General features: G+C 32.2%; 2 protein-coding genes and 1 long non-coding RNA gene across 4 annotated transcripts in view; 2 read left to right on the top strand and 1 right to left on the bottom strand.

The window, feature by feature from the left end:
- Nucleotides 1–486: 486 nt before the first annotated feature.
- On the bottom strand, nucleotides 487–18,670 carry LOC141386341 (uncharacterized). Of its 2 annotated transcripts, XR_015494050.1 has the most exons (4): nucleotides 18,419–18,670; nucleotides 17,236–17,374; nucleotides 9,517–9,551; nucleotides 487–598 (listed from the first exon to the last, which is right to left on the bottom strand). It is a non-coding gene; the product is annotated as an uncharacterized LOC141386341 (long non-coding RNA). The 2 variants fall into 2 exon arrangements; XR_015494051.1 differs by lacking the exon at nucleotides 18,419–18,670 and having other exon boundaries at nucleotides 17,236–18,102.
- tnfrsf18 (tumor necrosis factor receptor superfamily, member 18) lies at nucleotides 8,079–16,522 on the top strand. Its single transcript, NM_001113524.2, is given in 6 exon segments — nucleotides 8,079–8,317; nucleotides 10,815–11,006; nucleotides 11,174–11,261; nucleotides 11,344–11,420; nucleotides 13,479–13,625; nucleotides 15,745–16,522. Coding segments are annotated over 6 exon segments (783 nt in total). The 5' UTR covers nucleotides 8,079–8,175; the 3' UTR covers nucleotides 15,882–16,522.
- The window catches only part of arl8ba (ARF like GTPase 8Ba), a 19,312-nt gene continuing 14,618 nt past the window's right edge, over nucleotides 18,574–23,267 (top strand). The window contains 1 exon segment of the mRNA NM_205566.1: nucleotides 18,574–18,752. Within this exon segment, the coding sequence (NP_991129.1) occupies nucleotides 18,630–18,752 (123 nt within the window). The 5' untranslated portion in view covers nucleotides 18,574–18,629.

Here is a 23,267-nt window from a genome sequence, read left to right as displayed (position 1 = left end):
CTGTGAATAACAGGTATTAAAGTTGTAAATAATATTCAGTTTGTGGCACAGAGTGATCGTTTGAGAGCGTGCGAAGTATAAACAGCACTTAGCAGCAGGCACTTGCACACATAGGGCTCATCAACCTGTGCAGTGCACATGCCCTTTTTAGTCTTGGATAGAAAGTGCCCTTCCAAAATCATCTGAAGTGCCCCCGCGACATTCCCCCATCCCCACCCGCTCTTCAGTTCGCGACAATAATAATTGCAGACTCATTTTAACCTTTATTTTACATGTACAGAATTGTGCGAAAATCATGATCTTTATTTTAAGGGAAAAAAAATGTGATTCTCATTTTAGCCAAAATCGTGCAGCTCTACTTCATAAATGCACAACGTGTTTGTTTATATGGAATGATTGTAAGAACGTGTCTGGTGCAAAAGTCAGTCAAAGTGTCAGGGAAATGAAAGAGTGTGTTTTTTACAGGGGGTTTGTCAAGCCCACTCACCTGCATGAGCGACAGTTGTAATTGATAATGTTTTGGGCCGTCCTGTGGTGAGGTGAGGGAGAGGAGTGAAGTTGGCGGTTCGTTCCGCTTTGGCGACCCCAGATAGAGGGACTAAGCCGAAAGGAAAAAGAATGAATGAATGAATATTATTTTTATTATATTTTACATTAGCATGATGGATCTAGACTAAGCGATAAGAAAAAAAAAAACATACCATGACAAAGGTTTGTTATATTTGAACAGTTTTTTACATTTATGTGACTGACTAAATATTTATAATACACTGCCCAAAGAAAAAAATGACACTAACTTGATTTTACTAAATAGATAAGAGCCTCTCATTAGTTAATTACTGCATGGACGATTAAACTTTAGCTGTTAACAGGTTATTTATCCCTAATTGATGCAGAGTATAGCTTCTCATTTCCTCATCAGTCATGTCGGAACACAAATCCTGTGGTCATGGAAAAGATATTCATCTATTTCAGAATGTTCAAAATATTGGCTTGTGTCAAGCAAAGAACATCTAAGTAGATTGCTGAAGCTACTAAAACTAGGGTTAAGAACTGTCCAGCTTGTTTAAAAATGGAAGCATAGTGGGGAATCTTCAAGGAATAAATATACTCAGATGAAAATACAGAATTATTAAGATTAGGCAATCACTTAAACATCTGTTAAAATGAAATCAGAAAAATCAACAACTCACACTGTTTTAATGGTGAAAGTAAGAACATTTCTACATGCACAGTCCAAAGAGAACACAAGGGATTGAGACTAAACAGCTTATCAGAGGCTAATCAGAAAGTAGGGAGCATAAAGATTAGACTCTGGAGCAATGAAAGAAGTAATCATGTATTCTGATGGGTCCAGAACACTTGATTCATGATTTCCCCTGTTTCAGTGTGATGTGCACAGCATGGTAAATATGCATCCATCATGCCTAGTGCCTACCATACCAGCCTGTAATGATTTTTACACATGGATTGGCCATCACAGAGTCCAGAGCTTAACCCTATTAAAAATCCTTGGGTCTTGGCAAAAAGTTAATGCTGATTAATAAATGCTGTGACATAGCAGAAGCTTATTGAAACAACGCCATAGTAAATGTAGGCCACATTCAAAGCTAATGGTGGTCTAATAAAATATTATATATATATATATATATATATATATACATATATATATATATATATATATATATAGATATATATATATATATATATATATATATATATATATATATATATATATATATATATATATATATATATATATATATTTAGATGGGCAGTGTATTTATACTTTTATATATACATAATCTATATTACTATTTCAGTCTACTGTGTGTGTATATATATCTATGTATTTAGATTTTTATTTCATGCAGCAAAAACAATAAATAAACTTTTAGAATAAAATTTGAACCTGTGCATTAAAAGCTGCATATTTTTATGTGTAAAAAGCTCAATCAAATAAAAACTCTAAATACAGAACAATTTTTTCATGCTTTAACAAACTGCTTGCATTAAATATCATTTTCATTTTTTTATTTATTATAAATAAAACTTTTAGTTCCTTAGAATATCAGTAAATAGCACCTTGAATTCTCTTAGACACACTGTGTACACCACATATGACAAGACAGGTGTAGACTCATCAAGTTTAATATTATTACGCAACCGAGAAATAAAAAAACAAAAACGTGTGAACGACGCGTCATTCAGACGACATGTGGCATTTTCTAAACCACTTAATTAAGCCGCAGTGAAAGGTTTACCCTTTGCACAGGGGTAAAGGGAGTCTCGAATTGAAACCACCCAAATGTGCAAATGACACTTGCAGACGTCTGTGAAACCACGCAGACACCTCTTCACTATGACATCGTCACCTGTGATTCTGATGGGTTTTTTTGACCAGCATGTTTTAGGTTATTATATTTTTAATTTAAAAGCAAATATCACTTAAATAGTTTGACATTACCAAGTATCTTTATAATGTTAGAATTTTAGGAACATTTAGGAGGACATAAAAGCCACAATAATCAAAAGATATATACCTTTTTGTACAACGTACAAAATTTTGAGGCCAAATTCTGACCATACCATTCAAATGTTTCAACAGAAATCAAGACTCATCAGAGCAGGCAGCGTTTTTCCAGTCTTCTATTGTCCAATTTTGGTGAGCCTGCGTGAATTGTAGCCTTTTTAATGTGGAAGAAATTTCCCCAGTAGTTCACAGAAAAACCCAAAAAATAACATATAACTATAACTAGAAGTTTTATTTCCATGGCTGCATACATATAACTTTTTTTTAATGATATTTAATAAAGAATATTCTAATAAAACTAACTTTCTGCATATAAATAAACAGCTTTATACATTTTTACCTTCCCAAAAATAAACACCATTGCCCATTTCCTCATCTCGCCAACGTCTTTCCAATTTCCAGAATGAAAAATCACATGATGACTCTCGAAATCTCTTGATAAAACAAGTCACACAAGTGATTGACTTGTGATGGATGGTGCTGTCATATGACGTGAGCTTGTGGGTTTAAAAGGTCAGAGCTGACATGCAAGTCTTTGCACAATCTTTCTCATGCACAAAACAAACAGCAGAAGATTTTTAAGCATCCATTTAAGCATGACTTTCAGTTTGAGAAAGATGTTTGTACTTATTCTGTTTTAACAGCCATTTAGGTAAAGGGGAATAAACATAGATACAGTTGAAGTCAGAATTATTAGCCCCCCACTGTTTTTTATTAGCTCCCCCAATTTCTGTTTAACGGAGAGAAGATTTTTTTTCAACACTATTCTGAACAGAATAGTTTTAATAACTAATTTCTAATAACTGATTTATTTTATCTTTGCCATGATGACAGTAAATAATATTTTACTAGATATTTTTCAAGACACTTTTATGCAGCTTAAAGTGACATTAAAAGGTTTAACTAGGTAAGGGTAATTAGGCAAGTTATTGTATAAGGATTGTTTGACTTGTAGAGTAAAAATAATAGTTTAAAAGGGCTAATAATTTTGACCTTAAAATAGTTTTTTTTTCAATTAAAAACTGCTTTTATTCTAGGCAAAATGGAACAAATAAGACTTTCTCCACAAGAAAAAATATTATCAGACATACTGTGAAAATGTCCTTGCTTTGTTAAACATCATTTGGGAAATATTTAAAAAGAAAACAATTATATAATCAATAATAATTCTGACTTTAACTGTATCTGTATTATCTGTATCTGTAACTGTATTCAACTTTTATACCATAAAAAACTGCCATTTAATTGCAATTTAAATAAATGTTCATAGTATAAAAAAAATTGTTTCTTGCATTTTTACCTTAATGTTCAGGTAAATAGCCTGGCAATCTAACTTTCATCAGCACCAGCCTTTGTGGCCTATATATATATATTAGTTGAACACAGGTTTTAAAGCATTTTTCTTTTCTTCTCCAATTTTTTTAGTGAAAATGGTTTTCCTAATAAAGATGTATTATTTGGAATCAAATTGAATCGAAATTGAATTAAAAAAAAAAAAATTAAATTGAAAAGTTTTAGGGGTGACGCAGTGGCGCAGTAAGCAGTGCTGTCGCCCCACAGCAAGATGGTCGCTGGTCTCGCCTCGGCTGGGTCAGTTGGTATTTCTTTGTGGAGTTTGCATGTTCTTCCCAAGGTAGTGTGGGTTTCCTCCGGGTGATACGTTTTCCCCCACAGTCCAAAGACATGCGCTATAGGTGAATTGAGTAAGCTAAAATTTTCTATAGTATATGAGAGTGAATGGGTGTTACCCAGTGATGGGTTGCAGTTGGAAGGGAATCCTCTGTGTAAAACATTTGCTGGATAAGGACTAAGCCGAAAAGAAAATGAGCGAATGAATGAATGAATAAAAAGTTTTATTACTCCAATCAGAGCTTTTTTCCCTGATATGGGCTGTTTGACATACTACAGGTATATATATATATTTATTTATTTTTATATACACAATTATGTCGTCAAACTGTTGTATAAACACAATATCACACTTGTAACAGTATGATATGGCTGTATATCGGCACTGGTGGGGGCACTAAGGCAACACACGCCTCCCACCAGTGCCGATAAACAGCCGTATCGCTCTGCTACTCGTGTTATATTGCTCATTTACATTTTTAATTATTTGTTTTATTTCGGCTAGAAAAAAATCGGTTGTTTTAAAGTCATTTTAAGGTTAATATTATTAGCCCCCCTAAAGCATTCCAATTGGCTACAGAAAAAAACCATCAAATGCAATAAATTGCCTAATTAAAAAGTCTTTAAATTGCACTTCATGCAAAGTATCTTGAAAAATACCTAGTAAAATTTTACTGTCATCATGGCAAAGATAAAAGAAATCAGTTATTAGAAATGAATTAGTACTAGTACTAGTATATTTAGAAATGTGTTGAAAAAAAATCATATTTCTATTAAACAGAGATATGAACAGGGCTAATAATTCAACTGTGTATATGTAAATAATATTGTCATTTAGAGCCTTTTTGCAGAGAAATTAAATTGACAAAATAACAAAAGTTTTCAGTTGTTGTGGTGGACAATTAGACTTATTCCACTATGGCATTCCACTATATAATAAAGTGAATACAGAACTATACAAATCTACTTTTATGTGTTTAATAACATTAGATTAGCTTACTCTGGGGTTCCTCTCTGAAGCGTCTCTGCATATTCATCAAAACCTCCAGATTTGAACATGGTTTATTTACCGAAACAGCCAAATTCCACCACACATACTGCTTGCCTGACTTTAAAGTTAAAACCACAGTAAATGTGCAGTCATATTAGCAACATTGCGCATACAAAATAACCCTGAGGTAAAATAACAGTGGGGTGAATAAACAACAACTCACAAATGCATTTTTTCCCAAAATGTGTAGAGAAACTGTACACGGCCACACCTTGTATCTTTCTGCCATTTCCTTTTTTTTAACGTTCCAGTTGAATCCCTGGAAAATGTATCACATACTGGCAAATCATTGTGAACCGTATTGCGCAATCCATTACAACTGGACTAATGCCAATAATAAATCAAACAACTTTCTAGCTCAAGTTTCTGGCTCAGACTGATTTAATGATAATATAAAATAACAAAAATAAAAAAAGTCAGCTAGGGTGCATAAATAATTTGAGTAAGAGATCCCTTATTTAGACATTACAGCAAATGTTAAGGTAACTGTTTTGTATAAATTCGCATTCAAACTGACATAAAGAAACTTGTTGAATTTTAATTGAGTACTTTTCAGCCATCATTCAAAAAATATCTAAAAAATTAAGCTCCATTAAGTGCATTTTGTGCTTCACTGAGATATGCAGTCTAAGCTTGCATCATAAAGGCTGCATCCAGATACTATTGGCCACTTTTGCCTTCAGAACTGCCTTAATCCTTTGAGACATAAATTTAACAAGGTACTGGAAAAAATCCTCAGAGCTTTTGGTCCATATTGACATGATAGCATACGCATTTCCTGCAGATTTGTCAGCTGCACATCCATGATGTGAGTCTCCTGTTCCACCACATCCCAAATGTGCTCTATTGGATTGAGTTCTTGTGAGTGTGGAGGCCGTTTGAGTACAGTGAACTCATTGTCATGTTCAAAAAAACCAGTCAGAGATGATTCCTTCTTTATGGCATGGCGCACTATCCTGCTGTAAGTAGCAGAATATGGGTAAACTGTGGTCATAAAGGGATAGACATGGTCAGCAACAATACTCTGTGGTGTTGACACGATGCTCAGTTGGTACTAATGGGCCCAAAGTGTGCCAAGAAAAAAATCCCCACACCATTACACCACCACCACCAGACTGAACCGTTGATACATGGTAGGATAAAGCAACGCTTTCATGTTGTTGACGCCTAATTTTAACTCTACCATCCGAAAGCCGCAGCATCGAAATTCATCAGTCCAGGCTAAGTTTTTCCAATCCTCTATTGTTCAAGTTTGGTGAGCCTGTGTGAATTGTAGCCTCAGTTTTCTGTTCTTAGCTGACAGGAGTGGCACCCGGTGTGGTCTTCTGCTGCTGTAGCCCATCCGCCTCAAGGTTGGATGTGTTGTGTGTTCAGATATGCTCTTCTGCATACCTCGGTTGTAACGAGTGGTTATTTGACTTACTGTTGCCTTTCTATCAGCTCGAACCAGTCTGGCCATTCTCCTCTGATCTCTGGCATAAAAAAGGTATTTGCACCCACAGAACTGCCACTCACTGGATGTTTTCTCTTTTTCTGACCATTCTCTGTAAATCCTAGAGATGGTTGTGCGTGAAAATCCCAGTAGATCAGCAGTTTCTGAAATACTCAGACCAGCCTGTCTAGCACTAACAACCATGCCACGTTCAAAGTCACTTAAATCTTATTTTCCTCCATTCTGATGCTCCGTTTGAACTGCAGCAGATCGTCTTGACCATGTCTACATGCCTAAACTTTTATATAAGAATGCTCAAAAATTATTTTAATAACATTATGTGCTAACATTTACACAACTTTTAAGGAATGTTATACTGAAGGTTCTGGGAATATCCCCTTTATATTTATCTTTCACATCATTACCAGAGAAACACTTTTAATTTGTTAATAACTTTTTGTTTTCTAGTTTATTTCTATCTGATTTCACAGAAAAATTGGTCATGTAGCAAAATACATGTAAACAGTAGTAAGCAATGTTTCACAATCACCTCAGTATTTGCAAATATATCAACTGTTTCTGACTCAGAATCTGATTTAGAAGTTATCTCTATTATCTCTATTATTAAGTCTATCTCTCTTTGCCGTCTAAATGATCTTGTTAGCACAAGACTGTGATGTTTGTATTAACCTGGGCATTTGTGTAGGTGGCGGAGAAGGTGACTGAACTTTGGCAGATTTAACATGTCTGCCATGATTTCCTTATAAAGTCAAGCTGTTAATATCAGTAGAGGTGGATTAATTTGCTCCATCAGTGGTCGTTGTGGTTTATCAGTCCCACTTTTCTCGTTCCACATGACTTATAGTAGTATTTTCACCATTAAAAGTGTCCTCTTTCATCTAAAGCTCAATAATTAAAAACAAATCACATTTGTTGAAATGTGAATGAAAAATATTAATTTTAATCTAATAAGTATTATTATTATTATAAAGAAGCTTTTAGCTGTGGAAATCCACTGTAATATTGATGTAAAAGCCTATAAATAAGCTTTATTTTTAGATGTCGAGTGATATTTTTGTTAAGTTCGGCAGATAAAAGGAAACTTTATACAATCTAAGTGTGAGTAAATAGTTGTAATTTTATGGATTAACTGTAACTCACCGCCTCATGTCCATTGAAACTGTGTATAATGAACATTTCCCGATTCAATAATGTTATCATTAACATTAATGTTTACATCCCGTCATAGTTTCCATCTCAAACACAGCATCAAAGACATGGTTGTCCATAAATATAAAAGTTTCAGGGGCATTTCTTCCATCCCAGAAGTGACGTTTTGTTACTTTGTTTTCCCAAAAAAAAAGAAAGATGACGATAATGATACTGATAATCACGAGCCTTTTAAATGAATTCTATAGAAAAAAAGGCTGCATGTCTTTGCGTGTTCAGTGTTCTCTTCAAACGCCTCTGCTAAACGTCACAGGCAGACTAGTTTAAAAGAAGTGAAAATGAAAACAGAACGCATTGGTAATGCACCACAGTGACAGAATGAACACTGTTAAGCTCTGGGTTACACTGCTCTGTGTCTGTGGAAGAGGGATTTTGAGTCTGGACTGTGACTGGACCACCGAGTATGACGATAACAACAGATGCTGTAAAGCCTGTCCTGCAGGTAAGACATCCATGATATTCTCTGATACAATATATTCTGAGGAATTCAGGATGAAACTCCTTTAGGTATGTTGATTGATTTTGATTGGTTTATTGGTTACAGAATTTACTCTTAAAGATTTGTGCTTTACATTATTTACAGTTGAAGTCAGAATTATTAAACCCCTTGAATTTTTAGCCTCGTTTATTTTTTTTTATCAATTTCTGTTTAATGGAGAAAAGATTTTTTCAACACATTTCTAAACATAATAGTTTAATAACTCATTTCTAATAACTGATTTATTTTATTTTTGCCATGATGACAGTAAATAATATTTTATGACACTTTTTAAGACACTTCTATACAGCTTTAGTGACATTTAAAGGCTTACTTAGGCTAATTAAGTTAACTAGGCAGATTAGGGTAATTAGGTAAGTTATTGTATAACAATGGTATATATATATATATATATATATATATATATATATATATATATATATATACCTTAAAAAGGCTAATAATTGTGACCTTAAAATGTTTTTAAAATTTTAAAACTGCTTTTATTTTAGCTGAAATAAAACAAATAAGACTTTCTCCAGAAGAAAACATATTATCAAACATACTGTGAAAGTTTCCTGAATCTGTTAAACATTCATTCATTCATTTTCTTTTTGGCTTAGTCCCTTTATTAACCTGGGGTTGCCACAACGGAATGAATTGCCAACTTATCCAGCATTTGTTTTACAAAGTGGATACCCTTCCAGCCGCAACCCATCACTGGGAAACACCCATACACACTCACACCACAGTCAGTTTTAGCATAATTCACCTGTACTACATGTCTTTGGATTTGTGGGGGAAACCGGGGCACCCGGAGGAAACCCACACAAACATGGGGAGAACATGCAAACTCCACACAGAAACACCAAATCACCCAGCTTATGCTCAAACCAGTGACCTTCTTGCTGTGTCGCCCTCTGTTACACGTCATTTGGGAAATAATTTAAAAAGAAAACAAAAATCAAAGAAGGTTTAATAATTCTGATTTCAACTGTGTAATACTGATATCGATGGTTCCATGAATAACCATTAATATCCAAGGAACCTTACATAATGGTTTGTATGGTTTATATCATAACAGTCTTCTTCACACTTGCAATAGTATGGTTTTTAAAAGGATAGTTCACACATAAATGAAAATTTAGACATCATTTACTCACCCTTGACTTGTTCCAAACCAATTTGAGTTTTTGTTCTGTAAAACACAAAATAACATATTTTAAAGAGTGGTGGAAATCTGTAACCCCTGAATAATAATTGTTTTTCTCATTATAAATATCAATGGTTACAGTGTGTGTGTGTGTGTGTGTGTGTGTGTGTGTGTGTTCAACATAACATAAATGACTGAATAAATAAAAACTCAATGGGAAGTAAATAGTGGCATAATTAAAATTTTCGGGTGAGCTATCCCTAAAAATGCAAAAAAAAAAATCTATTATTTACTAGAATAATGTTTATGTTTTGTTTATGAACTAATAAAGTTATTTTTAAAAAAGTGAAGCAAAAGAAAAGTTATAACCATTTTGTACTACATGTTATTAATAATAAGGATAATAACAATAATTAAAAAAAAATCCATTACTGTTTATTATCAGCATTAAAGGTTCCACACTCAAAAAAATTTTTTTTTACTTGTTCAAACTAATGAATTAAAATGAGCTGAAACAACACAATTCTTGAGATTTCATTGCGACAACTTGATTTTTAAAGTTTTTTTTGCAAGAACCCTAAACATTTATTGGACATTTTCATTCCGCACAAGGTTTTGTATTGTTCAGAAATGTTCTTTAAATGATGAAAAAGGTTACTGTGAGAACTATTTGCTAGGTTATTTGTGTAACCAAAAATGATTATTCTCTGAAATCACAGCAAAACTTGAGTATTTCATGATATTGAAGTATGATGAAAAAAAAAACACTTACAGTACTCAGCATATATAAGTACACCCTTCACAAATCTCTCTTTTAAATTCATATTTTTAATAGGAAGCTAGACAATATTATATTTGTGCATATACAATAGATAAGTCAGTACTGAAGCTTATCTAACAAAATAACTTGCAATAACGGTCCAAAAACTAGTACACCCAAATTTATATGTTATATAAAAATATTAAATATAAATTTTAAAAAAGAGGAAAAATCAAGGGAAGCAAAAAATTGAAAAATTTATTTGAAATTTTGTAGATTGTCATTTATTTTTTTATATTTTGCTTGAATTTAATTGTATTATGTTTCTACTTATGTATGTTTGGTGACTAAAATATAATTTTAATAGATATATCTGTTTAATAAATTTAATTTAATAAATGTTTTGTTTATATGCAGCAAAATACATTGCCTATATTCACTGAGAAATTGATTAAAATATTCATTTTTAAAATGGGGTGTCCTCAATTATGCTGAGCACTGTTTGACACAGATTTACTTTGAAGTTCATTATTTTTTGTATTGTACAGGCGAGTATCCCATATCGGCATGTTCACAAGACAGGACAGACAGTCTGTGTGAGAAATGCCCTTCAGATTTAACACATCTTTCAGCTGAGAACAGATGTTTCTGCAAAGATAAGCATCTATGCGCTGGTTATCAATGTGAAGATTGTCAACCCAGAGAGAAATGTAAACCTGGACAACAGCTGATGAGAATTGGTGAGCCATTTATTTCTATTTCATTCAATGAACTGACATGTGTCCATAGTGATTAATATTGAAAACTCGTCCTCTGGGTCTTTCTGGGGGGCTTTTTTAATAGTCATGCTGTGTAGGGTGGCAGAAAACACCAACTTAAATCTTTCAAATGTCTGATGTATTGGCAGGTAATTTTCATTTCAGTTTCCACTGTAAGCCATGCCAAAACAACACTTACAATGATGTTGAGGACAGCACGTGTAAACCTATTACAAAGTAAAGTGGCATATTACTTTTGTTTGTTTATAGACTTTAAAATAATAATGTGATCAGTTAACGAGTAATTTTGTTGTATTAGGTGTGATGGTGTTGGTGAGTTCTTCCCTGGAAACCAGACCCACAATGCAAATTGTGTCCCTGAAGAAGTCATTCCTGGTTTGTACTTTTGACTGTTGAAACAAACACAGTGTTGTTATTATGGTGTTCTCGTGCATTTGGCAAATTAATTTCAATTGATGTTATTTATCATTTAAAATGTGTTGTGTTTAATAATGTTAACTCATCCGTCTTTCGGATGAGACGTTAAACCGAGGTCCCGACTCTCTGTGGTCGTTAAAAATCCCAGGATATCCTTCGAAAAAGAGTAGGGGTTTAACCCCGGCGTCCTGGCCAAATTTGCCCACTGGCCTCTGTCCATCATGGCCTCCTAATCATCCCCATATCATAATTGGCTTCATCACTCTGTCTCCTCTCCACTAATCAGCTGGTGTGTGGTGTGCGGTCTGGCAGAAAATGGCTGCCCTCGCGTCATCCAGGTGGATGCTGCACACTGGTGGTGGATGAGGAGATTCCCCCTATTGTGTAAAGCGCTTTGAGTGCCCAGAAAAGCGCTATTTAAATATAAGGAATTGTCATTATTATTATTAACTAAAGTTTGGGATCAATAAGCTTTGTTATTGTTTAGTCTAAAAAAACTGCATTTATTTGATCCGAAATACAGTAAAACAGCACTATTAATGAAGCTAAATGGTTTCATTTTTCAAAAAAACACTATTTTGTTTTAGATATTTTAACATTTATTCTAGTCACGTGATGACATAGGGAATTTTATAGCATCATTACATTTGTCTTTAATTTCACGTGTCAGAATCGCAGCACATTATTAATATTTTTCAGAATTCATTCTAATAAGTAGATCTGCTTATTATATATCACATATTCTACCAGAAACGTACATTATCTGTCCCTGAAATAAAATATAAATACAGTCAATAAAAGTATTTCCGCTTAAAAATTTCTTAAAAGGACTGATGGTTGATTTCTGTCAGTTGTTCTGTAAAATAATATGTCATTCATTCGATCCATTTCATTCGATGTTTTTCTTTATTAAAAACACAACAAATTTACAAACCCTGCCATTGTCCTTGTCCTCAGCTCAAATGACCCTACAGTTTTAATAATTTTGTTATGCTAAATACTGTTATTTAGAACAAAATACTTTAGGAATAGCACGTTTAGGTTGCCATCACTCACATAAAATGATTTAAAAACATAAAATATCAATAAATTCTACAAATAAATACTATTTTACAATTGTCCCAATGTTTCTATCAGTCCTGTTACATTTGCATTAAATTTAACAAACAATCCGTGCAATACATGTTTAAGGCTATGACTTGGAAGTGACATTATTTGATGGAGGAGATGCTGACTGTGATCAAGGATGCGTTCTTTCATTGAATTGTATGATTTTATGCTTGTTTTTGTATGATTTTTTTGAGGATGACAAGCTTAAGTGAGGCCCTGTCACATTTTTTGAAAGTGAAAATGTACGTTTCTGGTAGAATTCAATTCAGTTCAATTCATCTTTATTTTTATAGCGCTTTTGCAAAGTAGATTGCGTCAAAGCTGCTTAACATTGACGTTCTAGTAAATTGAAAACGTGTCAGTCCAGTTTTCAGAGTTGAAGTTCAGGTTAGTTCAGTTCAGTGTGGTTTAAACTTGACAAAGCCAAAACGACACAAAGCTTTTTTTAAACATATACTAAAATTTTGAGCTTTATTTATTAGAGAATTCTTTTAAAATGTATCATCAGAAATTTCGTAAGCAGAAAAAATATTTCAGGATTGATCATAATATGAACATAATATGAGCTGCTTGTGCAAACTACTTTTTTAAAAAGAGCTGAATCAACACAATTCCTAGGTTTTTTTGGGGGGTGGACAACTTAATTGTTTTATTATCTACTTTAATTTAGAAAAACAATTGACTAATCAATTTGTGTTTGTAGGAATTGTGTGGAATCCAGCATTTTATATTACAATGAACCATTACTAAATATTTATATCAACTGATAAAACCAATGATAATAATGATCATGATACAGCAGTAAATGTGACTGAAGGATTGTGTGGCTGCTATGAAACTATGATTATAAATTCAGCTTTGAATCACATAATGTAATAGCTTTTAAATATATTCATATTCCCACAGATACTACAAAAAGTCCTCCTGAACAAAACAGGAGCCAGTATTTTCAATCTTTGATGGTGGCCTGTATAACCATCACAGTCTTGACCTGCCTGGTTTTCATCACACTTAGTGCTTTTCAGATTTTCAAATACAAGACGTTCATAAAACGTAAGTGACATTTTGTATGTCTAATTTCTTATTTCACTTCCAAAACTCAAGAGTTACAATCTTATTTCTAGCCCAAAATGTTTAACTGATCTTGTTTTAACAATACAATACTGAGCAAGATCAGATTGTGTAAGATTATTATGACGGTTTTAAGATTATTTATCTTTTTCTTGCTTTTTTAGTAATGCTTAGTTATTTTACCTGAAAATTTCGATTATTTACAATCAAAGACATTATTTAAGACCAGTCTTGTGTTTTTAAATTTTTATTTTAGCTTTAATAATATATTTTAAGTTAGCATATTAAGAAAAAGCTTAATCACCCTCATATATTTACTTAAATAATACTTTAATTTTGCAATACATAAAAGTACATTCCATGTTTTGTTGCTGTAAGCTTGCAATATGAAGAAGCAACAAATTATCATTTTTAACTAATGCCAAGTCTTATTTTGAATAACAAATGTGAACAATATGCAAGTCATGATTTAACTAATAATCTTGTTTTAAGTTTAAATGCTTTGGCTCATTTTAGGACAGAATATGTGATGATAATTATTAAATTAAAAGGGGTTCTATTTACAAACACTTTTTACACAAAACAAGAAAAGCAAACCATTTTAAAAAGCTATTAATAAGCTAGTTTTAAGATAATTAGACAAAATAAACTGCTTGGAAAAAATGTTATTCACTGTTAGCGATTTTTCGAAATTACACAGTATTTAACTGTAACATGAACAGAACTTTACTGTAGGATAGTTATGCGGTATCTTACTGTATTTTAAAGCTGCATTTTGAAAAGTACTGTATGTTTTACAGTAAAGATAAAGACACAATACTGTAAATACATATACAGCAGGATAAATGGTGCTATAATGCAAATACAGTATTTTTGCTGTAATTAATTTACAGTAAGTAACTGGCAAAATTAACTGTAATATCAGAACTTTACTGTAGGACAGTTATGCGGTATGTAACTGTATTTTAAAGCTGCATTGTGAAAATTACTGTATATTTTACAGCAAACATAAATACAATACTGTTAATACATATACAGCAGGATAAATGGTGCTGTGATGCAAATACGGTATTTTTGCTGTAATTGATTAACAGTAAGTTACTAGCAAAATTAACTGTAATATGAACTGAACTTTACTGTAGGACAGTTGTGCAGTAAGTTACTATATTTTAAAGTTGCATTGTGAAAATTACTGTACATTTTACAATAAATACAGATACAACACTGTAAATACATATACAGCAAGATAAATGGGGCTTTAATGAAAATACAGAATTTTTGCTGTAATTGATTTACAGTAAGTTGTTGGCAAAACCAACTGTAATATGAACTTTACTGTAGGACAATTATGCAGTATGTTACTGTATTTTAAAATTGCATTGTGAAAATTACTGTATATTTTACAGTAAATATAGATACTATACTGCAAATACATATACAGCAAGATAAATTGTGCTATAATACAAATACAGTATTTTGCTGTAATTGATTTGCAGTAAGACACTGGCAAAATTAACTGTAATATGAACTGAATTTACCTGTAGGACAGTTATGCGGTATGTTACTGTATTTTAAAAATGCATTGTGAAAATTACTGTATATTTTACAGTTAATACAGATACAATACTGTAAATACATTTACAGTAAGTTAACTAGTGCTATAATGCAAATACAGTATTTTTGCTGTAATTGGGTACAGTAAGTCACTAGCAAACTGCTGCCAGTAAGTTACTGTAGATTCTGCAGGAAATTGTTAACCATGTAATACTTGTTACCTTTTTACTCTGTATCTTTTTAAATCATTCATTTATTTCTCCTATTTAGATATTTATTTTTTGCCATACATTAAGCCTGGGTATAGTGTAAATCAATAAAACTTACATAAAATACAAAATAATCATAATAATAATTGTGGAATCTACTGTACCATTGTATGATGAGGAATATGCTGTGCCACTACATAATTAAATAAGAATTGTTTTATAGCACTGACAGCTATGTTTAATGGCTAACAAATTAATTTCTGGGAAAAAAAGCATGTTTCATGTAATGAGAAGTGTTTTAGATTATCTGTGTCCTAAATAACTGCATTTCTCCACAGTAAATCGCAGTAAACTGTGCACTCATACAAGGGTAGTGTCCTCAGAATCATGCAAACTCTCTAAGGAGGAAAGAGGCGAAAGTGACCATGAGCACAAGATAGACCTCTCTGAAGACTGTGACCACAGCTTTCCTTAAAAACTCACGACAACTGCAACATAAAGCTGAACAAGATTGATTACATAATACACCTTAACGATCATGTCCATGCAGGGTCTATTTGGACATGGACTTTATTGATCTGCACAAAAGCCCTCAGAAACTGATCCGCTTACAGAGAAGTCAGCAAAAAAGGTGCATGTTTGCATTAGCTCTTTGACATTGAGTTATCCAATTGTGTTTTCTCTTCGTATAGCACTGTAAAAGACAGTAGCTTATACTCCAACATATGGAACTATTGGCTGAAACAATGCCAAGCTTTGTACTGAACATTTTGTATTTTCATCTGTTTTTATGTGAATTATCATGAGATAAGGTTTACTCTCTGCTTGCATGCATAGTCTTGCTTTTCTGCCTCGTTCATGTCTGTTGATTGGCCAGTAAAGCACTATTATTCACTGTCTTGTATTAACACAAATCAATGTTCTTTTCGAAATGTTCTTTTCATTCTTTCTTTTGAAAGAATGAGAATAAGCTGTGCCTAATTTCCTGATGCCAGAAATGTGACTTTGCATACAGGGAGTAATTTATTGTTGTGTATTTTGTAAATGCTAATTCAAACTTGAGTCCTTTATGAGTTCTATAATGGAGGCAACCTGTAAATTTAAATGTATCATAGTAAAAAAATTACCATATGTTTTGGTGTATGGATTCCATTTTTATAATCATTTTTGACTACAAATAACATGTTTATTGTAGTGTAGAAAAAAAATTGATGCAAAAAATATAGTAAAACCATGGTTAATAATTTTCTGTGAGCTATTAATTAACTGTATTAAAATACAGTGCAAAATGTACTTTATGTACAGATGTAATTAATGTACAAAAATAATGGATAGGTAATTTAGCAATTAACATCGGCTATTTAATGTTTGAATGGTGTGACCTAATATTCAATAAACTAACATTGAGAAAAAGTAAAAAATGCTGCAACAGGCTTTTTATTAACTGTTAAAATAAAACAATAGCTAGCTAAGTTAGCATTTAACGTTGTGCTATAAAATGTTTGAACAGTGTGACATAATATTTAATGAACTAACATTGAGAAACAGTATTAAATGCTGCAACAGGTTATTTATTAACCATTAGTTAAAATAAAACAATAGCTAGCTAATTTAGCATTTAACATCAGCTATTAAATGTCTGAACATTCATTCCTTCATTTTCTTTCAGCTTAGTCTCTTTATTAATCTGCAATTCCATAGCGGAATGAACCACCAACTTATCCAGCAAATGTTTTACACAGCAGATGCCCTTCCAGCTGCATCCCATCACTGGTAGACACCCATACAAACTCATTCACACACATACACTACAGACAATTTTAGCTTACCCTTTTCACCTATATACCGTCTTCGGACTGGTGGGGGAAACTGGAGCAGAGGAAACCCACTCGAACACCGGGAGAACATGTAAACTCCACACAGAAATGCCAACTGAACCAGCCGAGGCTCGAACCAGCGACCTTCTTGCTGTGAGGTGATTGTGCTAACAATTATGCCACCGTGACGCCACATTTGAACATAAAACAAATTTAAAGGGCTAACAGTAAGAAAAGGTAGGCCTATATAATGCCCCAATGGTTAGGGTATTTATTAACTATTTTAGATAAAATAAAACAATAGATGGCTAATTTAGCAACTAGCATCATGCTATTATATGTTTGAACAGTGTATATGGTTAAAAAAGATTAGTAGCTAGACTATTTATTAACTGTATTAGTTAAAATAAAACAATAGATAGCTATTTAAGAAACTAACATCGGCTATTAAATTTTTGAATGGTGTGACTAAATGTTTAATGGACTAACATCAAGAAAAAGTAATAAATGCTGCAACAGCTAACGTTAGGCTATTTATTAACTGTATTAGTTATAATAAAACAATAGCTGATTTAGCAACTAGCATCGAATGTTTGAGCGGTGTCAATAGACTAATGTTAAAAAAAAAGATTAATAAATGCTGCAAGGAGATGCCCTTCCAGCTGCAACCCATCTCTGGGAAACATCCATAAACACTCATACACTACGAACATTTTAGCCTACACAAATCACCTGTATACTACCGCATGTCTTTGGACTCTGGGGGAAACCGCGCACCCGGAGGAAACCCACGCTAACGCAGGGAGAACGCAGAAATGCCAACTGACCCTGCCGAGGCTCGAACCAGCGACCTTCTTGGTGGGAGGCGACAGCACTACTGTCCACTGCGTCGCCGTGTTAAAAGTTTTACAGGTGTTAAAGTGTACTAGTTAAAATAAAACAATAGATAGCTAATTTAGCAACTAACATTGTGCCATTAAATGTTTGAACGGTATGATTATTAATATTTAACAGACTAACGTTAAAAAAGATTAATAAACGCTGCAACTTAAATGTTCCTCAGTGCTAACGTTAGTCGATGCAGTATTAGGTCTACTTAACACACTATCACTATGTGTTGATTTATCTTTGTCACAATGTTTCTTCATGACATAAAGATCTACAGGATTGACATTTTAAAGTGAACTTTCTGAACCTTTTCGCTGAGACGAGTTGGACTTTCCATGGCCACTTCAAGGTTGCGCAAAAATAACGCAGCTTCGACCTGCTTGAACACGTTGAGTTCGCAAACGTTTCACAGTCATATGACAACGGCCAGTTCCTCCCAAACACTACGATTCTGGTGGTGGTGAAAAACATTACAAACAGCCGAAAACCACCACAGATCAGTCAAATCTAGCATCACAATGTTGGCACTCATTAACCGTCTCCTGGACTGGTTTAAGTCACTCTTCTGGAAGGAAGAGATGGAGTTAACCCTCGTCGGGCTGCAGTATTCAGGCAAAACGACATTTGTTAACGTAATCGCGGTGAGTGTTTTGCATTTAGCATGAGCCACTTCAGCTAATACAAGAGACTGCATTTCTGTCTAGTCTTCCAGGCGATTAACACACCTGCTTTACTGACAAATGTCGGAGATAAATTAGCACATAATTACAGTATATGCCTGGAAAAGACTTGTTCGGGACTACGTTTTTGGAAAGCTAACCGGCCAACATTAGCTCCCAGATGACTATCAATAATGTGATTGCGCAGTCCATGGGTTCTGTTGAAATCTGTTGACAGTTTATTGGATACATTTAGTGTAATGGTCTGCACACATCACAGTATTTACATGCATATAATGTCATCCCAGTTGAATCCAGAGCCATTTTCGTGATCTAACACAAGTCATCACCCAGTTGGTGGTGAACTTTCTGCAAAGTTAACTGGTTGTAGTTGTTGTGTTATGGATACTCTCTGATCATAAAAGAGGTGAGAAATGTAAAGCATAAACACTGTGGAGGTTTTATTTGTATCTCAAAAATGCAGATTTACAGCACAATGTTGTTCTCATTTACAGTGCTCAGCATATATAAGTACATCCCTCACAAATCTCTCTTTTAAATTCATATTATTAATAGTAAGCTTTACAATATATATTTGTCCATATACATTAGATAAGTCAGTACTGAAGCCAAATCTGGATTCTGGAGCTTATCTTACAAATAACTTATGATAACGGTCTAAAAACTAGTACACCCAAAATTGTTATTGAAAAATATTAAGTACAAATTTAAAAAAAGAAAAGACATCAAGAAAAGCAAAAAAATAAAATAAAATTAGTTGATATTTTGTAATGCATTGCCTATATTCACAGAGTAATGGATCCAAATATTCATTTTCAAAGTAGGGAGTACTCAATTATGCTGGGCACTGTACATGTGCATTCAGTAATGTGTGGGGAAAACACAATTTCTTTAAAGTCTTACATTGTTTTAAAGAAGAATATTTAACATCACTTAATTAATGTTTTTCTGAATAACGGTTTGTTCAGGGTTTTATGCTCCAATATCCTGTTGCTGTTTTCAATGAGTTTGTTTTTGCTGCTCCATAACATCAGTATTCAACAATGCAGGTATCATCAGTCAGAAGTAAGTTACCTGTCTGTACATATACATGCAAAGCAGTGACATGATACAATCAATTGCATGGGCCTACATGTGAGTTTCTAATAATATATGCTGTTCCTCTGTATTGCAGTTAGTGGCAATGTTTATTATACACACAATCATTGAGGTAAAGTTAGATTTATATTCGCACATTAGTTAATCTAACGCCCCCTATATTGTTTATCTATGCTACTTTGAATATTCAGTCTGAATTAGCATGCAAGTACAACTTCAAAACAATATTAGCATTATTTAATTGACTGTGAACAATGTTGCACATTGATAGCCTCTGGCTTCTAATATGATTTCTCTATTAGGAATTTGCAAATAATACTTTTCTGAAATAACATTATTAAGAAGAATGTCTCAATGTGAAAATATAAAATCAACTTCACCACTATCACACAATCATAGGGTCTGAATTGACACTCTCTGAATGCATAAAAGTATATAATCTTGTACTCAGAATAAGCATGAAGGAAATCTGCAAGATTATTCCTGACTAAAGACAGGTGCACAATAAATTTTTGTACATACAAAATGCTCTTCAACCAGTTTGGTGTCTTGTGCAAATCATTATATGTTTGTGCAATATCTAGAAATGCATTCTTAAATTAAGAAAAAAAGATTTTCTATTTCTACCTTAAAAAAGTTATTTCTATAATTTTTTATTTCTGATATTTTCTTCAATATGGGCATTGAAAATGTTATTTTCTGTAATTGAGATCACTTTTTAGTACCATATTTAATAGTATTCATTAATCTTTGAAAACGTTATTGATATAAATATACCTGTTCACTCTTAGTTCATATTCTTTAATATGAGTTTTTTGACCATATTAATGCATTTTTAAATGTTTAAATTAACTAATAAAATGTTTTTTTAAATATTTCTCATGATAACGTTGACAAATTCAGTATTATTGCAGTGTCACCCTTAAAACTGTTGAAAGTTAAAAGTGGTGCGTTTCAAAGACATTTAATATGGCATCTACGATTAAACACACATTTGTTTATGTTTTTAGGGAGTAATGTGTGAGGGTCATTCAACCTGATTTTTTTTTTATATCTTTAAAGTATTTTGCTTAGATACATTTCTTGGAGGATTAAAGTTTTCTTTCAAGCAATGTTGAAATATGCAGAATATTTGTATCTTTGTGTATTTGGGATTTTTGGAAAAATATAAATTTCAAAAGAACCATTATTATTATTATTGTTATTATTGTTGTTATTATTATTATTATTAATAGTAGTAGTAGTAGAATAACTATTATTATTATTATTATTATTAGTAGTAGTAGTAGTAGTAGAAGTACTATTATTATTACCTTTAGTAGAAATATTATTATTATTAGTTGTAGTAGTAGTAGTAGAAGAACTATTATTATTATTATTATTATTAGTAGTAGTAGTAGTAGTAGAATAACTATTATTATTATTATTAGTAGTAGTAGTAGTAGTAGTAGTAGAAGTACTATTATTATTATCATCTTTAGTAGAACTATTATTATTATTATTATTATTATTATTATTATTATTATTATATTATTATTATTAGCTGTAGTAGAAGTACTATTATTATTACCTTTAGTAGAACTATTATTATTAGTAGTAGTAATAGTAGTAATAGAAGAACTATTATTATTATTATTATTATTATTATTAGTAGTAGTAGTAGTAGTAGTAGTAGTAGTAGAATAACTATTATTATTATTATTATTATTATTAGTAGTAGTAGTAGTAGTAGTAGTAGTAGTAGTAGAATAACTATTATTATTATATTATTATTATTATTGGTAGTAGTAGTAGTAGTAGTAGTAGTAGAAGTACTATTATTATTATCTTTAGTAGAACTATTATTATTATTATTATTATTATTATTAGTAGTAGTAGTAGTAGTAGTAGTAGTAAAATAACTATTATTATTATTATTATTATTATTAGTAGTAGTAGTAGTAGTAGTAGTAGAAGAAGTACTATTATTATTATCTTTAGTAGAACTATTATTATTATTATTAGTAGTAGTAGTAGTAGTGGTAGTAGAAGTACTATTATTATTACCTTTAGTAGAACTATTATTATTATTATTAGTAGTAGTAATAGTAGAAGAGCTATTATTATTATTATTATTATTAATATTGGTAGTAGTAGTAGTAGTAGTAGTAGAATAACTATTATTATTATTATATTATTATTATTATTATTAGTAGTAGTAGTAGTAGTAGTAGAAGTACTATTATTATTATCTTTAGTAGAACTATTATTATTATTATTATTATCATTATTTATTATTAGTAGTAGTAGTAGGAGTACTATTAATATTATTATTATAATCATACTTATTAATTATTATACATTTATTATTAAAAGTCTATTTGACTATCTGTCTGTCTGTAAACACAAGTGTTGTGCACGCACCCACATCTGTGCATCGGAATTTAAGCAATGTGAGAATTTCTGGCAGAAGTCACAAGACTCATTTAATGCAGTACTTCCTGGTGACGTGGTCCTCATCATGTGATTTGTTGTATGAATAAAACAATATTCTGGTCACAGCAGTTAAGCTGCATTGTGAAGGATAGACAGAAAGCTAGTCTCTATAATGTTAAAATGTTTGGTCTAAATGTTTGTTAAAATGTTTGTGGTAAATGTGGTAAACTAATTCTATTGGTTTTGCTCAGACTTAGGTGTGCTTTAGTTATTGGCTCAAGTGTGAGCATTTGCCTTGTCTATACTTATAACTGTCTGTTCTGTGACCACTTCCTCTAAAGTGTCGGAGAGCACGTGTGTACTTTTTTAATGTCATAATGTGGTTTTCTCAAAAATGCCTGCTTGAACTTTAAAGGGATAGTTGTTTGAATCTTAAGATCTGCATGTCTGGCGTGCTTGAATCATGGGTATGCAAAACTTTAGCAAAGTGGCTGCATACATTATCATGTGACTGCATTAGTGATTCATCACTTAAACGGTAAATGAATTAGTCAGATTTTGCATCATGAAATATGAGTATTCATCGGTTGACATCTATGTTCTTGTTTGATATTTGACTTTGGTCCAACTGAACAAGACATTGACGTCATTGTTTATAGAAATTACATTATAGTCCCCCCCCCCCCTAATTTCAATTACCTTTTTAATTTACTTACTCTCTGCTTGTCCTGGATGTTGAATATTCACAAGGACAACAAATATTTCTTTAACATGTCTATGACCACTTTGAGAGTAAAAAACAAAACATTTATACAGGTAAAATAGTATAAACTGAGGCAAATGAACTGACACTAAAAGGTAAAATGAACTGTTATAAAAATGAATTTGATGGGGTCCTTAATGAGGTTTTCTCAAGCTTTTAATCAATTGATGTTAAATAGAATAAGTTTAATGATTTCAGCA

The sequence above is a fragment of the Danio rerio genome, chromosome 6 (assembly GCF_052040795.2).
Source record: "Danio rerio strain M-AB ecotype USA chromosome 6, GRCz13ab, whole genome shotgun sequence".
Classification (NCBI taxonomy): Eukaryota; Metazoa; Chordata; class Actinopteri; order Cypriniformes; family Danionidae; genus Danio; species Danio rerio.
This window is presented reverse-complemented; position numbering and strand designations above follow the sequence as displayed.